Source organism: Brachycentrus maculatus, unplaced genomic scaffold (genome assembly GCF_059751285.1).
Source record: "Brachycentrus maculatus isolate JH-2025_06_01 unplaced genomic scaffold, ASM5975128v1 h1tg000004l, whole genome shotgun sequence".
NCBI lineage: Eukaryota > Metazoa > Arthropoda > Insecta > Trichoptera > Brachycentridae > Brachycentrus > Brachycentrus maculatus.
Window position 1 is genome coordinate 712,883 of NW_028280759.1, and position 14,584 is coordinate 727,466.

The 14,584-nt window shown below is 32.8% G+C and overlaps 1 protein-coding gene across 4 annotated transcripts in view; it reads right to left on the reverse strand.

Annotated features, from left to right (window-relative positions):
* The window catches only part of LOC148313894 (uncharacterized), a 48,506-nt gene that overhangs the window by 22,259 nt on the left and 11,663 nt on the right, over window positions 1-14,584 (reverse strand). For 2 of the 4 annotated variants that reach the window (XM_088272600.1, XM_088272450.1), the window contains exons 4-13: window positions 14,139-14,245; window positions 11,666-11,851; window positions 9,491-9,691; window positions 8,072-8,323; window positions 7,553-7,716; window positions 6,345-6,498; window positions 5,474-5,677; window positions 4,760-4,888; window positions 1,852-1,942; window positions 25-152 (exon numbers count right to left, since the gene is read on the reverse strand). In XM_088272600.1, the coding sequence (XP_088128726.1) occupies window positions 25-152; window positions 1,852-1,942; window positions 4,760-4,888; window positions 5,474-5,677; window positions 6,345-6,498; window positions 7,553-7,716; window positions 8,072-8,323; window positions 9,491-9,691; window positions 11,666-11,851; window positions 14,139-14,245 (1,616 nt within the window). Of the gene's footprint in view, window positions 1-24; window positions 153-1,851; window positions 1,943-2,923; window positions 3,828-4,759; window positions 4,889-5,473; window positions 5,678-6,344; window positions 6,499-7,552; window positions 7,717-8,071; window positions 8,324-9,490; window positions 9,692-11,665; window positions 11,852-14,138; window positions 14,246-14,584 lie in introns of those variants that run through there. The other 2 variants (XM_088272528.1, XM_088272680.1) reach the window with 2 other exon arrangements.

Sequence of the window (14,584 nt, forward strand, 5' to 3'; positions counted from 1 at the left end):
TTTAAAATAATATTATTGAACTACCTGCTCATTAAGTTCAAGAAGAATCCTCAGTTCAGCCGGATCCTCTTCATCGGAGATACCTTCATCTTTCTCTACGGCATTCTCGATAGTGAGTCTGTTTGTGGGAGGTGTTGGAGATAGTTTTCGACCTACACAGAACAGTACTAGTCTTATACTTTGTTAATTAAAGCATTATTATTCAAGCAAAATAACACAATGTAAAAAGTACTTGTGTGATTGAATCTCTATTTACCAGGATATGTGGAAAATCTATTTTTCATTAATATAAAAGCACATGTATAAATTAATACAAATTCAATACGAAATATGAAAATGTCAATTCAATAAAAAATATAAAAATTCAAATAAAAATACAAAAGTTCAATAAAAAATATGATGTGATTTCAAATCCACATGATCATTTAAGACAATGTTTTAAAGATTAATTAAAAATAAATTTAAATATTTTAAAAAAAAATGGTGACTATGCTTTAAATTTTCTTAAACCACATTAAGTTAATATGATTATGCCAGTGAAGAAATGCTTTTAACAATTAATAACCGAGTGCCACCATAATTCTTATTTTTCATATTTCTTTCTTGAGTCTTAATTTGCAAATAATTTTTTTTTCATAATTCTTTCTAGTCTTTCTATATAATGTAATATAAGTTACAGTGTTGTATATTTTTCGCTGTAATATCCCTGGTGAGCCATAGCCGGTAAATAAAGAATCTTTGTTTTTTCATTGTGAATTAGTGCCTTCTACATAAAATACAATTTATGACAAATTTTGCAATAATCAGTTTTTATTAGTACTAAAAACTGATAAATATTGACATACTAAATGCATCAATCATCAATATTGATCAAGAGTTTTTGCAATCAATTGTGTAGTGTTAAGTTGACACAAACACTTTTTTTTATTTGTTTGTGACATTTGTATGTAACTTTAAAAATTCTCTCAATGTCGTCCATCGAGGTCTCTTCTCTTGCATTTTTCTCTTAAATATATAGTGTATCCTCTAACTGTGTTTTAGGTTTTGTGTGGGCAGTATTTGAAGCAAACTGTATGTATTTGTAATGTATTTATTATCTAGAAGGTATAATTTATTTATTATCAAGAAGGTATAATGTATTTATTATCTAGAAGGCACTGGATAAATAAACATTAAGAACAAAAGCATATGTTTATTTCTGATTGATGGTTCAGAAAAAAATGTGTGTTACAGGTTTAGTGCATTTAGAAGCCCGGTTCCGGAAACCAAATTCATAAAACGAACATATGCTTCTGTCTTAAAAAGTTAAGGGGGAAGTAAAACGATTTATGAACCAAAACAACACAATAAGGTTAATTTTTTTAATTCAAACAACAACAAAAAACATTGCACACAATATAAAGTTATTGTTTTAGCCATCACACAACACTTTGTTAGTGTAAATCTTGAAAATGTACTGTTTCATAAGTGTTTGAAAAAATACTCTGATAAAAAAATGTGTTAAACTAGCTGTTTGTATACACAAATAATATTTTAACTATACAAAACCAGAATTCAATAAACAAATTAATAAATATAGAATAATAATACATATTGACACACAGTAAATGCACTTGCAAAGTTTAAAAAACTAAACATATATCACATTACACCACAACTGCAGAAAATGGCTACACGATCCGGTATGCTCAATAGGGTTAAGTGTTAATTTAGCCGTCACACAAATTTGCAGAGATTATTGATTCCATTCAAATTTGTTACATAAAACTTGAACAGGGCTTTTTTACAACAGGGCACGCAATATTTTGGGAGTAGTCATATTCGGGGAGCAGGATATGCTTGGGAACATACTTCTGGCCTTGGTAGCCATTTTCTTCAGCTGTAGGACCAGAGATTCATTGTCATCCTCTAGACGAGACCCCTTTTTACGCAAGTTTATTCCCTGAAAATGGTACAAGTCACAAACAAATCATTTTGCAGTAGACAAAATCAGAATCCCTCCAATTAAAATCACATTATGGCAACAGTCTATCATTTATTTCAGAGTATCGAAATTGTTGTGTTTTCGCTGCTATTGGCTCTGTGAATGAATGCGTTTAAAGTGTGGAGACAAATTTTACAGACAATTTTAACAAAACAATTGCTACTTTATCTTTATAAAAAATTTTGTACTCTATGAATAAAATATTTTATTTTAATTAGGGAGAAATAAAAATAAAACAAAGATTTAAAATTCTGTTCCCTAAAATTTGTCAACACGATGGCTGGTAAACACATACAAATAATTTGTAAACAAATTATTGGAAGACCATCCGTTTCATCTATGAATTATACGATGTCTAATCTCTGTAAATGTAGGAAGTTTTGTTATTATTTCTTTCCCTAACTGATGGTGTGCTGTCACAGATTAAATGCTGATGTAATAAGTACACAAAATGTGCTAAAGAGATAACATTTCATCAGCACCGAGAGTCATCGATAAACTGGATGGTCTGCTATATGCATTCACAAAAACATTTGTCTGTGTATAGGAGCTTTGAAATGTTTTTTTATGTAGCTCATCACAGGTGATGCTGTTGAGTTCTGTTAAAAAGTCAAATTAATAACAAATGTACATTTACACACAATGATTACATTATTCAACTATTGGAGTAGGTAGGTACATTTTGATTAACAACAGACAGAACATTAATACTCATTACGAAAATGTCCGAAAAAGATTGTAACCAATGAAATAACAATTGAATTCACTATAAAACAAAATATGCATTAGAGACTATTGTCATATCACATTCAGATTCCTAATGTGTGTACCCCCAAGTGAGTAATAGAGCTGCTAAATTTAGTCGGTTACAATCTTGTTCTAAATGAGTGACCATCCAGCAGAAGGGCAGCACAAAAAGTGATAATTTTCCATCAGTACCTATGTAAGGTATTCTTCCCGCCATGGCATTGAATACCGACATGAAGGGGTAGGGGAAGCTCTGGGACAGGGGCTCCAAGGAGGGAAGGGTGGGGCTCAAGGGGGGGCTCTGGGAACTCTCTCGCTTCGGTCTTTGCAAAGCCGAGGATTCCGAGGTTATTTCTGTCAGGACTCCATCTGTGGATAACACCTTCACATCCTCTAGGGAAATCTTAGAAGAGGAGATATCGTCCAAAATCAAAGAAGCTTCGGTCATTGTGGAGAAGGAACTGTATCCGGCAAGATTGCTATTAGATTCGGTCTGGACTACAGAATTTTTAAGCTTTAGGAGTCCATCAGTCGCTGTAGCAGAATCTCTGTATAAATCCTGTTCAGTTTGCGTCTGAGCACTGACAGTACTTTCTGGGATTGTTTGAGTATTAATTTCGGAAACAAATATCTGATCGGTTTGTACTGTGGCGTAACTGGCACTAGAGGCGCACTGGACTGATTTGCTCTCAAAGTCAAATGATGTATTACAAGAGGAATCGACAAACAAAATGTCATCAGTCTGGCTGGCGCAATTATATTGATCGGGTTTAGTTTGAGTGACTTTATTCAACCTGACAGAAATATCGTCGACGTCTAAAGAACTCTGTTTTTCCATGGCCAGACGCATTTGGAGGACGTGCATTCTCTGCGCGGTGTTTTGGTCCACCGGTTGTATCTCTTCTTCCGAGTCTAGCGAGCGAGATGGGGGGATAAGATCGGGGTGGGAAAGTGTGGAGATCACGGGAGCAAACGGAGAAGGGTGGGGATGGACTCTGCGAGAGGGGGAAATCCTCCCTCCACCTTGACGTTGACGGTACCAACTGGCCTGCGTATGCAAAAATATATTGAAGTCTCTCATTTCATCACTGATAATGGTCTGCATACATTGTGAATATGTCCTACATAGTTAGATAAGTTAATAAACTGTAGTCTAAACAAAATCTGCCCTTTGGCAATAGTTAGAGGAAATGTAATTGCAGTAAGGTGAGTGTATGGCGGTCCAACGCATCACAGAGGCAATATGCCAATTCAGTGACACAATATTAGTCATTTTGCTTGTAGCAGCTGTAGTCAACCAGTTTTTCTTATATGTATAGGTTAAAGATTATACATTCAATACTTATTGATTTAGCATATAATTTTATTATATTACTTATGTATGACAGCCAAATTAACTTGGTCCCTTGACCGCTACTGACACACGTTTGTGATACTACACAAATGTGTCTTTTATGTGATTATTACAGATGATTTGGCAGTACATACCCAGATTTAAAGCATAATTAATTGGAACAGAAAAAATAATAAGGTTGTTTTTATATTATATAAAATGCAGTTACAATAAGAAATGACCGTAAATAAAAAAACAGAATTTAATAAGTAAAAAATTGCATCGAGTTTAGTATTCCTGGGTGTATGTTCGAGTACCTTGCTTTAATGTAGTACCGTGACATTTCCACTACATCTCTGCTGCTAAATTTATCTACCTACTTTCTCTGGGTATTAATAAACTTCAGACAACAACATCTAACCTACTCCTATAGTTGCGACTATAAAATTGATTTATGACTTCCATAAATATTTCACGCATTGAAATGTATGGCCCATATAATTATCTGTAATGTGATTCATAAAATCACAAATATTAATTCTTTTTCAGCAAAATACAATAAAAAAAAAATTAAAGCCTCAACTCATTTGCGAGTGATTTTTAAAAATATTTTTGAGAAGAAAGATTTAATTTTATTATACACGTATTTTGATTTGTGTTATATAATTTGATAAAAATAAAAACAAGATGTTTACCTCTTCTTCGGCATTCTTAAGCTGTTCCCTGAGATCAGCCTCCCTCTCCAGAGAGTCCTGAAGGTCCCTAAGAAGCTTCTGGGGGTCTTCCTGTGAACCTCCCCTGGTCAGAGTAGCGCGACTGGGTTTCTGGAGATTTTTAAGAACACACATAACTACCAGTATATAAAATTAAATATTGTTCCTGTCAAAATGAGAAATGTTTCGGAAAAGCTTATTCCTATAAGATATAGGTGTTTCTATCTGAGTTGACCCAAACATTATACTGACACAAGCACATTAATTGCTTGGTAGTGTAACTTACAATGTGTTTAGTACAATTTTACTGCCCCTTATACCTATTTGTGAATATTACAAACACCTTAGTATGTAACACTCTCCTTATCATTAATTTTAAAGAGGTATTCCACAAAGTGAACAAACACTCTCCTTATCATTCATCGTTCACTTTGTGTAATACCTCTTTAAAATGAATGATAGGGAGAGTGATAAGGAGGGTATTATATCACCATACCATAAATTAAACAATGCTTTTTGTATACAAAATACCTTAGTATGTGTTTATTACAGTAGTAGAAATTCTGATTCAGCATGACAACTCTTAAGTGGACAGCTTTTAAACCATATTATTTTGCAGTAAAAAACCCATGCGAGATACTGTCATTAGAATCTTTGGGTTATGTTTATGAGCACCAAACTGAAAAATGGACTCACGGCATCAGTGCTCTGAGACTTCCCAATGTTGCCCAGTGCCGGTGCTCTCTTCTGGTTGGGAGTTGCAGGCTGCTGACTGAGGCGTGCGTTAGCATCCTGCAGTTCTCTCTGCAGGCGGAGAGCCACCTCATTGGACAGCGCCAGGTCTTGCTCCAGCTGCTTGATCTTGGCCACCCTATCCAGACCGGCTGGACCGCCGGCTAGCTGTGAGAACAAAATATTTATAAAACAATGTTATCAATATGTGATAAAATAAGATAGTCTTATAACCTATTAACACCCCAAAACCTTTATAATCTTTGTAATGTGTCTCACATTTTCATGTTGACATGAATTACATTCCTACTCCTAAAGTGTCAATATTGGAATATGCAGAGATATCTTTTAAGGATAATCATAATATACAAAAATATGAGATAATGAGACATCTCTTGGGATAATTATAATAAACTTGTTTATTATAATTATCCCAAGAGAGATTTAAATATGACATCTGTTGTGAGAAAATTTAGGACTGGGCACCGCCATTCTAATATATACCCAACCCAAATATAATTTTAATTTTAATTTTTTATTTTATTAAATAAACAAATAAAAATAGTAAACAGCTCCTACCCCCTTTCAACCTTCAACGTCCTAAAGACCCAACTCTAAAATTTAGAATAAGCTTCACATACGGTGTTTTAAAATGATGCATTCCTCATCACGTGTCACAGTACATTTTAAGAAATAGTGGTATTTACTAAGTAAAAAATTTAATTAAAAATGGATAGGTTTCACCACAAAGTGACTGCCGAATCAATTAATGAAGGAAATGGTTAATTTGGAAGGTTTTATTAGACAACACAAATGGCTTAATAACCATACAAACCTCTACAAGTTTCTTTTCATGTTCCTTTTTCTCATTTTCTAGCTGTTCCGCCTTCCTCTCAGTTTTCTTGAGCTTGAAGGACAGAACTCGGCAGTTCTTCGTGGTCTGCTCTAGCTCTTTACGAATAGAACTATATTCATCCGCTTGGTCCTCTCTGAAATTCATTTATGAAAAAATAAAACAATACTTATTCAAGTAAATATGTGAATTTTTTTGGTAAAATAACAGTGGAACCTTGATCTAACGAACTACAATATAAAAATTCCTCAAAGTAAGGAAACTCCATTTAAAAAATTTCTTGATGTAAGGAATTTTTTTAAATCCCCTTGAACTAGCTACAGCATTCAATGAAAAATATAGCTCTACATAATGAAAAGAGCATATAAACAAGCCTCCTTGTAGCTAAAGTATGTAAACTAAAGTTAATGTAAATATTTTTATGCATATGTAACTTCAGTATGTAAGTAATGTACATGGTAGTAATATATAAAATAAAACTACATATGTACTACATACTAGAAGCATGTACATATTTCAATTATACTGTTACTGTATTATATCTCATACCATATATCAATTATTTTAACGAGGTGAAATTCCATGGATTCCGTTATATAGAGGTCAACAAATAAGAGAGTGAACTTCAATATAACGGATTTTGAGATACCTAAAATTCCATATAACAAATCACTCAATGCAGCAATTTTTCCATACCTCTTGTGATTTGGTTTATCGAGGTTCCACTATGTAAAAAATAAATCTTACAAGTTACAATTATATTTACATACTAGTAATAATCACATACCGTTAAATTTTTGTAAATATACTGGAAATGCATCTCAGTTGGTCAATTTTAATGTATGTTTAAGCTAAAATGATATCACAGCTAACCAATTTTAAAATAGCTTGGATGGTTTTTAAAAAAAATAATATCATAGACAAGTGTAGTTTATGAGATTAAAAACATTGGGTTTAAAAACAGCTACATAAATGTAGGATGTTAAAAAAAGAATATCATAGACAAGATACATATCTCATAATTATTAACCCTGTATCTCATTTCATGAGATACAGGGTTTAATAACAGCTAGGATATTTAAAAAAAAGAAAAATATCATAGACAAGTGTAGTTTAAGAGATATAGGGTCACCAGCCGAGGCTGCCAAACCGTGACCGAATAATAACTGTATAATACATATATTTCTTGCCTAAAGTTATCTTGCATCTCTTCAATTTCCTCTTCCATGGAGCGCAGTTCTCGTTTCATGTCTTCATTTTCATCCATCAGCTCTTCACAGAGGGTTTCCGCAGCAAGCAACTTGGATCTGAGTTGCTCCACAGTTCGGGCTGCTGCCTCGGGCGACGGCCGACTCTGTTTAATAATGTTTATTAAAATTTTCTACAACCTACTTCACAAACAAAAAATTTAAGATGACGATTTCATGATCAGATAGAAAATATTGCTTTTATTGATTTTCACACATGTTAAGATGTTCATTGATCCAATAATAATGCAAACCGTTATACTGTTTGAAGCATTGAATATTACACAAACAACATGTTATTTTAAGGTATAAAGTAAAATTTAAAGTTAGTCTTTGTTTTTATAAAGGTAAGAAAATATTGTAATAGGCTTCATTACTCCATTGTAGGTGCTTTGCCAAAAAAAAACAAAAGCAAAAAAAAATATTAAAAGGTTTTCATTGTTTTGTCTTAAATGTACCGACCTCTGATTCTGTTTCAAATTCTCTAACTCTCTGCTGAAGATGCTTCTTTTCATCCTTGAGGTCTTCATTTTGAATGGTTAGTTCGTTAATTTTTTGCTGCAATTTGAGCATCTCGGAAGGTCTCGTAGCAGTTTTAGATGAAGAAGTGTCCAAGGACGCCAGCCTCCGTAGCAAGATGTCGCTCTTCTCTTTCTCAACTCTCTCACATCTCTTTTTCAAGGACTCGACTTCCTCCTTGAGACTTTCAATTAGCTAAAATAAAATGGCACAATGAGGTTTAATATCCAACATATTTCTTCGAAGAGTCCAATTTTAGAAATAGGTGGTAACATTTCCAATAAAGTTAGTCAAGGGAGTAATTATATAGGACACAAAATGGCGAACGCTCTAGAAGTGGAACGGAAAGTCTCTAGCATTGCATTGCGAAACAAATGACAGTCCGTCTTCTCCTGTCAACTTTTCTGTGGATTTTCATCACTAAGGCAGATGTGCAGAAGTTCCCACGGGCCATAGCCGACCATCTTTCCCGATTCTCACACAGAATAAAAATCCTTTTACAGAATATAATAAGCCTTGTACATCATAAGCAAGACAAATAATTATGGCAATTCTATGAGAGAGAAAAAAAAACAAGTTTTTATTTGTATATTTCAAAAGAAACATTGAAGAGATGTGTACTGTACTGAAACGTTTTAGAACTTAAAAGATAATTTATTCTAGAAGAACTGCAAAGTAAAGAACTGATTTGAGACGATTTATCATATGTGCAGAGATCTATTGATCAGGAACCACTACTGGTCGGTACGCCTAGAAGTCAATGGAAAAGAGGAGGAACAAAAGTATCTCAAAACTTATATAGACTCTCTATGTGTACATACTTGATTATCCAAAATATACCAGACTGTGACTGATACTGTTAAAGCTGCCAGTCATATTTTTTATCCATTCTCAGTAAAAAATTAAAAGAGACTCCAGTTTTTTTTATATTTTGTTTTACAAAATCTTTTTCTAATTAACTTAAGCCTCAGTTTGATTGAAAAAAAAACCTTTAGTATTGCTAGTAAAATTTTAATACATACTGATAATATTACTTAGAATATAAGCCATCTTCGTTATTATATTTTTTAAATGTGTCAAAGTGCGTTCAATGGCTATACGACCCTAACAGACCCGAGGATTTGTCAGGTATGACAAACTTGACCGGGCAATCTGATACTAAACAATATGACGCCCACAGGAAGGTAAACCTTCGACTTAACATTTATTTTGTTTTGTCCAAGAATAAACAATACATCATATAATATCACAGTGAAGCCCCCTTGAGGTAATATAGTACGAACATGGTGCTACATAAATTATCCAAAATTATTATTAATATTAGTAAATTTCTAAGAAAAATATTGTATATGTAATATTCACCTGATAATCAAGATGGTTATGATCCACTAGAGTAGTTTCTGTGGTAGAGGTGCCGGCCGTACTGACATTGTCATCTTCTTGGTTGGAATCTGAATCTTCTTTGTCACTATGGGAATCCTTGGATATTCCACCGTTGACCATTTCTTTCGCCGGACCCCCTCGCAAAGGTGGCCGAGAGTTACTTGTTCTGGCATTCTTAACCTACATGTAGTTTTATTAGGATTAAAATGCTCCGGTTATCTTATTTATACAAGCAAAGCATAGCTTTAATAACATATGTTTAGAAACTTAATGTACATCATAAGCCAATGTCTTAATCAGTAATAAAAAACTATTTTTACTGCGAAGGTGGGGACTGACCGGAGCATTTCGTCGTAACGTAACATTCGCAGCAAACATCCGACTTCGAATGGAGCACTCGGAACGCTGTACTGACTATATGAATGCTCGCATCGTTACATGTTACTTTACGACAAAATGTCTCCGGTCAGTCCCTACCTTAATAGTTGATGATGTTAACACACTTAATTTGTAAATTTAAAAGCTGCAGACACATTTTTAAAACAAATTGTGTTTTTATGATGTAGTCTGCCTCCATGGCGTAGTGATAACTACATTTGCCTACTATACTAGGGGTCCCTGGTTCGATTCCCAGGGGGGTTAAATAAATAAAAATTATATTTTACTCTTATATTTATTTTATATCACCTTGGACTGGTAACTGAAGCGCAGGACTGATCACCTTGCATTCGCATAATTAACGATCTAGATAACACTATGTCAATGAGATGCAGTGCCCTTTACACCATCAAGTGAAGATATGTTATGTTGAATCGTTTTGGAAGTTTCAAATTCAAATGACATGTCATTACACAAATATTTCAAATGTTTACTATTTTTGTAGGCCTAAGCGGCCCCAATTAAATTGTGGTAGAGTGCGGTCAAACGCATAGTCCACGACACTAACCACAAGAGCACAACCAGACTTAAATGATAAACTTAAGTTCTAGCGACTTGTCTAGCGAAAATACAAAAAAAACATATTTTGTACTATATAGAGATCTATAAAATTTATGTCAATCAATGTTTGAGATTGTTTACAAACATAGGATGTCTGCATGTTTGAAATATTCTTTGCTGCATTTGCTTTTAACTCCATTACACAGTATTATTTTAGTAATATCAATAAAAATGAATTCATAAAAAAAGTAAAATATCTATGAATTACAATTTTAGTCACATAGCTTTTTTGTGGAAGAAGAAAAAAGAAGAATAATTGAGGATGATTATGATCAACCCTATAAAGCATGTTAATATCATTGACTGGCACAATTGAAAATAAGTGTAAATATAAGATTGTGGTTTTGTTTTTTGTCTTTATGGATTTAGTATTAATTTGAACTATTCAATCAAAATAAAATATAAACCAATTTTAAAAACATGCTGAGCCCAGCAAGACCTTTTCTTTAATTATAAACACTTAAAAATATATTAAAAATCGACAAACCTTTTGCATACAAACATTTGGATATTTGATGATTTTCAATACCAAGAGTCATTCAGTAATATTAAAAATGCCAGATAGCACGTATCATACAAAAAAAATACAGTATTATTTTACATATTTTTCTTATATGATATAATATCGTGAATATAAATTCATGTGATAAAATTGAAAATGGAATTTTATAATCCATAGACGTAGGTCAAATACGTAAATGTTCTATTTTTAAAATAAATAAATTTGACAGTACTTGAATTATAAGTGCAAAAGTAACATCTATTACTTTGAAGTAAGATACTCGTTCCTGAAATGTTATATTAATGACATGCTATCGAAATGTAATATTAAAATATTTTTCTTTCTTTGGGACTAATTTTGTTAAGGCAAAAATGCTGAATTCTCTTCCTATCCGAGAAATTGAAAAACAATATATTTATAGAAGAATAGAACAGTAATACTTTAAAAGAAGAATAATATAATTTTTGTAGTTATTTTCGCAGATTACTATCATAGAGATTTCTTCTCCCATAATCTTGGCAATTCAAATGTGTGAATATGCAAACAAAGGTATGTCGAAATATGCGATGAAAATATGGTCACTTGTTTTTCCTTTTTTCGGTAAAAAATGTAACCTTTTAAAATACTTTTAATTTATCGATAAAGTTACAAACCTTTATAAGGAAATTGACGTCATTTTGTTTGGAATTGTCGGAAGGTTTGGTGGTGACTTTTGGAGACTTGAGGACAGTTGTTTCAGTACTCGTCTCTCGAGGTTTTTCTTTTTTGTTAGTATCACGCTCTCTTTCTGTGCTAGACTCTTTATCGAAACTATTACTATGTGCCTTCAGAGCTTGCATCTAAAATAGTGAACACATTAATCCATTTTAACAAATTATTAGGGGTACTGGAAAGTTCCTCATTTTTTCTTTCTGAATTTCAACTCTCAAAAATAAATACTTTGTATCCATAACGGGACGTTCAAAGTGTTACCCACTCCAAAACATAGTCCAGGTAGAAAGTAGGTGTTGAATAGAAAGAGAGATAAACTCAAATAAAAAAAAATATGTAATGTCAGAAATTACCTTGAACAATAAAAAATACTTTCCAGTGCCCCTAATATTTGGTTATTTACAAATGAGAAAAGGACATAAATAGACTTATTATTTACTAAGCATGATTGTTTCATTGATATAACTTTTACTCCTTTTGTTTTAAAATTTTTAAACAGTGAAATAAACTAACTAGCTAACCATCACGCCCCTTTTCCACAGGGGTAGGTAGAAAGAATAGAATGCCACATCAATCTGTCTTTGCAAACAATCACCACTTCAACATTCATGCATCTCCTTATACATACCCGTTGATAATTCCGACTCATTACCTGACCACTTTCAAATATTTGAAATATTTTATCATACTAAGTTTTCCTCGCTTTTCCTCAGCTTCTATTTCCGACAGCATTTGCATCATATATTTGTTTTACTGTTCTTTCTTCACTCATTTGTTCCACATGCCCAAATCATCTCAACACACCTTTCCCAATTTTATCGATAATGAACATCTATTGTACATTACTGATAATTATTAATATAAATATTATTTCAGCAATAAAAAATAGAAAACTGTCATTATCGTCAGTGAACTTAATCATTAATTGCCATGTTATTTATAAAGAGTTTGTTTTAAACACAAAGAAAGCTTAGTTGAAGAAACCTAAATGACTTGGAGAGGTGCCAAAATACATGTGTGATAATACTGCTGTCTTCATGAAGAAAGTGACAACTACAAATTTTCAAATAGTATGCTATATTAAATGCCAGCCTTTCCCTCCATGGTAATTATTTGTTTGTTTTTTGTTTCTGTTTTTTTTTTCCAAAGGTCGAACTTTTGTCTAATAATATCATACAAAGGTCCTCAGTCCACAAAATGGAATTTTCCTTGATAGAGGGAAGAAAATTTTGAGAGTAGAATTTCGGATGACCTAAGTGCCTTTGTCCTTGATCAAGAATCGCCCTAAAGGCTGGTACGGGTGACATTTCACATATCCCAAGTAAATATGTAAAAACAGCTTAAAACTTTTTTAAGCAGTTACTTTAAAACCGCCTCCGTAGGGTAATGGTCAGCACGCTCGGCTACCGTTCTGGAGGTCCCGGGTTCGATTCCCAAGGGGGGTAAAATAAATATTAGTGATTTTTTCACTGTCATATTTATTCAATATTACCCTGGACTGGTACCTGAAGCGGAGGGCTGATCACCTTTCCTTCATGTGTAAACGATCAAGATAATACTGCGTTTATATGACGCAGTGCCCTATGCACCGTTGGGGTGCAGATAAGAGTTTTATTATTTATAATTACTTTAAAACCAAAAAAAAACAGTTTTATGCTATTCAAATCCATTTTAGGTGGTTTAAAACATTTAAACCCAGCAAATGAAACAAAACAGTTTTTTGGCATTTGTGTGCAAGGATTTTTTTAGTTATGCCTAAATTGATGTCACTATCTTGCTGAAGGCAACAGAAGAGTAAAGTACATTTCTGTATCCATCTTTATATTTGTATAGTGAATGGGTCGGTATGTTTGGTTACCATATATGATGAGGTCCCATAATCATCTTGGCTCATGACTGTCTCAAGTAATATCACACAAAAAGAATCTACGAAAAACACAAGAAAGAAGCAACCAAACAAATATGACAAACATATTATAATGGTAAAGAATAACTTGTGTTCTGGCAAATATTATAAATTCACATTATGTTTGAAAAGCGGCAACACTCACATATGCTTAAATATGAAAATACATTCTGAAATTTAAATTTAAAAAATTGAATTACTACCTGCATGGTACCTATTTAAAAAATCAAATTGTAGATTTTTGCAATTAAAACCCATCATTACTAAATCTGATCTAAGGTGTTAAGTTGACAATGCCAGCATTTTTTAATCACATATTGCTTTCAATTTTAATACCATAATCCTTGTTTTTAAACAGCAAACAAGTTAACAAATCGATTATACTCGACGAATATTTTTTATGAATAATATTTGTGATGATAATTGCCAAAATTTTGACTCTTGCATTCATTTGATTAACTGCTAGCCAAGGAGTATATACGTGTGATTATTTCAACTTGTTTACATACCTTTCTTACTCTTTCAGCTAAGGAATCATTTTTGTTTATCATCAAGTGAACAGGAGTAGGAGGGGGGGTTCCAGATGGTCTTCTTAACGTGACCACGCTCGCCGTTTCTGAAATTGTTCAAGATCAATAAAATATACAATATTTACTCAATAAACCCATAACTTTTATTTATTTATTAAGAACCTAAACTGACAACAGTTCTACATATTTATATATAATTTTACACTGGGAAAGATAAATTAGAAATGAACCATTTATTGACTTATCGAGTTTACAATTTCCACTCTTAATTTTATAGCTTTATACAAATTTGTTAATGGATCGTCCCTAATTAACCCTATCTTATACAGCAGATCTTTTGAAGAGTATTTTTAACATTCCTGGTGAATGAAATCTCATTCCAGAACAACTACATAAGGCCGGTTTCTACTTAAGCTGAATGACTA